General features: G+C 40.7%; 1 protein-coding gene across 1 annotated transcript; it reads right to left on the bottom strand.

Moving 5' to 3' along the window:
- Window positions 1-202: 202 nt before the first annotated feature.
- LOC101124772 (olfactory receptor 51Q1) lies at window positions 203-2,032 on the bottom strand. Its single transcript, XM_019035771.3, is given in 2 exon segments — window positions 203-1,186; window positions 1,994-2,032. Coding segments are annotated over 2 exon segments (1,023 nt in total).
- Between the last annotated feature and the right edge of the window lie 751 nt (window positions 2,033-2,783).

The following is a 2,783-nucleotide window of genomic DNA, read 5'->3' as shown; positions in this document are numbered from 1 at the left end:
ATCAACTCAGATCCGTATCTCTTTTGTATAGAATCACTGCTGCTAGCTCACCTCAGCCAAAAATTCCATGCTAAAAGCCAGGGACTTGTCATACTGCCTTAATATTATGATGAAGTTTTATTTTATAGTTTCCTAATTCTGAATATATTCCCCCCTTAAGCCTATTACTCATACTTGTCAGTAATTTAAGAAATGCATTCCCTTATCTTGAATGCATATTTCTGAGGGAAAGGAAATTTAACATTCCCCGTTGGATCTGCTTGTTCTTTACACTGTAAATGATGGGGTTCATCACCGGGGGTGCCAGCAGGTAGATATTGGCCATGATAACATGGACCAGTGGAGAGGCATGCTTGGCAAAGCGATGAGTCATAGATACACCAACCATGGGAATGTAGAGGACCAGGACAGCTAGAATGTGGGACAGGCAGTTATTGAGGGCACGGAGTCTCTCAGCCCAGGCGGCTGTGCCCAAGATATTTTTCAGAACAAGTGTATAGGAGATCACAATGAGCAGAGGATCCATGATAATAATGAGCAAGGCAAGAGCAAATCCATACGAGCTGTTGAGCCTGATGTCAGCACAGACCAGGCGGATCATATCCTGGTGGAGGCAATAGGAGTGAGAAAGAAGGTGGGAGTGGCAGAAAGGCAGTCGCTTGAGTAAGAAAAGGGAGGGAAGAACCGCCAGAACACAGCGGCAAATGATGGCTAACCCAATTCTACCAATGACTTCGTTGGTGAGGATGGAGGCATAATGGAGGGGACAGCAGATGGCCACATAGCGGTCAAAGGACATAGCCAGGAGGACAGAAGACTCCATAAAGGAGAATCCATGAAGGAAGAAGAACTGAGCAAAACAGGCCTCAGAGCTGATTCTATGAACGTTGAACCAGAGAAGCTGCATGACTGTGGGTAGGGTGGTGAGGGTGAGACCCAGGTCCATCAGGGCCAGCATGGAGAGAAACAGATACATGGGCTGGTGGAGAGATGGCTCTGTGCGAATGACAGTGAGGATGGTGGTATTGCCCATGATGGAGATGGTGTAGAGACAGCAGACGGGGATGGAGATCTAGATGTGGGAGGCCTCAAATCCAGGGATGCCCGTGAGGATGAAGTAGATGCCTTCTTGTGTGGTGTTAGTCACCTGGGATATGACGGATGAATGTGTCTTCAGATTCAGGATCTTCACTCAGGGAGAAAAAGAAACATTAGAAATAATATCTCTTTGCCCCATTTAATCCAAATTCTACACAAATAAATGTTCAGAGTTGTTGAGGGTAACTAAAGCAAGATTTAAGAACATTGTGACATATGATATCCTTTCCTTAGCCCAATTCTGCAGACTGCTCCCACACAGCTAATCTTCCCTTGATGACAGAATATATATTAATTCAGGGGTAACGCTAATTTTTCCTGCCCTCATTTTCCCACTCCCATTCTGTTTTCAGCACATTTAAATCAGCCTTTCGTACAAATCTCACTATCAATACTGTTCTCACAAAGGCTAAAAATGAACTCTATTGTATAAATGTGATACTTAATATTCAGTCTTTATCTTTTTTTGATGTAAATCCAGTGTCTTTTTCCAAATATCTCCTTTGACTTTTGTAGCAGCATTCTCACCTACTTCACTAGTTCTAAACCTATTGCTACTTTTTCTTCATCTCCTAATTTTTTCATTCATTAAGGTTTTATTACTGTACTGCAGTCTATTTCTACTCAGTCCTATTCTCATTAGCTAATGTCTTCTGATACTGATTTAATTTCTATGACATAAAAAATAACTGGAAATAAGGGAGGAAACATAGGAAAGAAGAGAAAGAGAGGAAATAGAAGTCTGTTTAACAGCCCAGGTGAAGACAATCATATTTATTGAGTACTATCTACATTTAGGCACTGCTTTAAGTGGATAACTCGTATTAATTCTTCTTATGTTCTAACAAGTCATGTGCCCTTTTCTTTTTCCTGGTGATTCACAGAGGAGTCTTACCTGTGGTTTCTCCTGCCTTGGAGGTACCCTCTTCACCATCTGTGGCTTCTGTTTTCTCAACTTAGCTCAGAGAGCAGGTGCGGTATAAGCCCCTTGCAGATCTCTAGTCTGGAGGGTGGAAGGTGTGGCAGGTCGCTTCAGGATTACACGGAGGCATCGCATCTTGGGACCTGGGTCCCACAGGGAGGCCAGTAAATCAACTCTGGTGGTGACAGCCTTTGCTGCCCCTGGTGTCCTCACAGAGCAATAAGTTAGAAAGCCATATTGAATCACAGTTTCATTAGCTTGTTGAATGTGATTTGAAACTGCATGCTTAAGCTTGAACTGTACAATCTCTCAAAAATTAGTTCTAAAAGACTTCCTTCTATAAGTACTCTGAAGCTGGGATAGAGTTTACAGGGGCAAGAGAGCTGTAGTTGAAAGAAATATCGTGCATCAATTTCAAGGGGCATTCATCTTAACCTGAGCCTCTGGAAACACTAAGAAAAAAGAAATGTTTATATATATGTACAAGAAATAAGGAAATGAAGACAGAAATCAAAACTGAATTAGAAAAAAAATTATTTAATAGTTAGCTATTTGGTGGTTCATCTCTCAATTCCCACAAAACTAATTTCAAAATGAATTAAGTAACTAAATGAAAATCAGTGACAAAAAATAAAATAGAGAAAATAATATAAGCATTTAAATCTTTCCTTTGTGAAGACTTTGTAAATAGCAGCAATAGACAAGAATCACAGAGAAAGACAAATAGATATAATCTTTAAAAGTGAAATTTTCTCTGTAGCAA

Source organism: Gorilla gorilla, chromosome 9, assembly GCF_029281585.2.
Source record: "Gorilla gorilla gorilla isolate KB3781 chromosome 9, NHGRI_mGorGor1-v2.1_pri, whole genome shotgun sequence".
NCBI classification, from domain to species: Eukaryota; Metazoa; Chordata; class Mammalia; order Primates; family Hominidae; genus Gorilla; species Gorilla gorilla.
The sequence above is the reverse complement of the archived record's forward strand: the minus strand, read 5'-3'. Positions and strand labels throughout refer to the sequence as shown.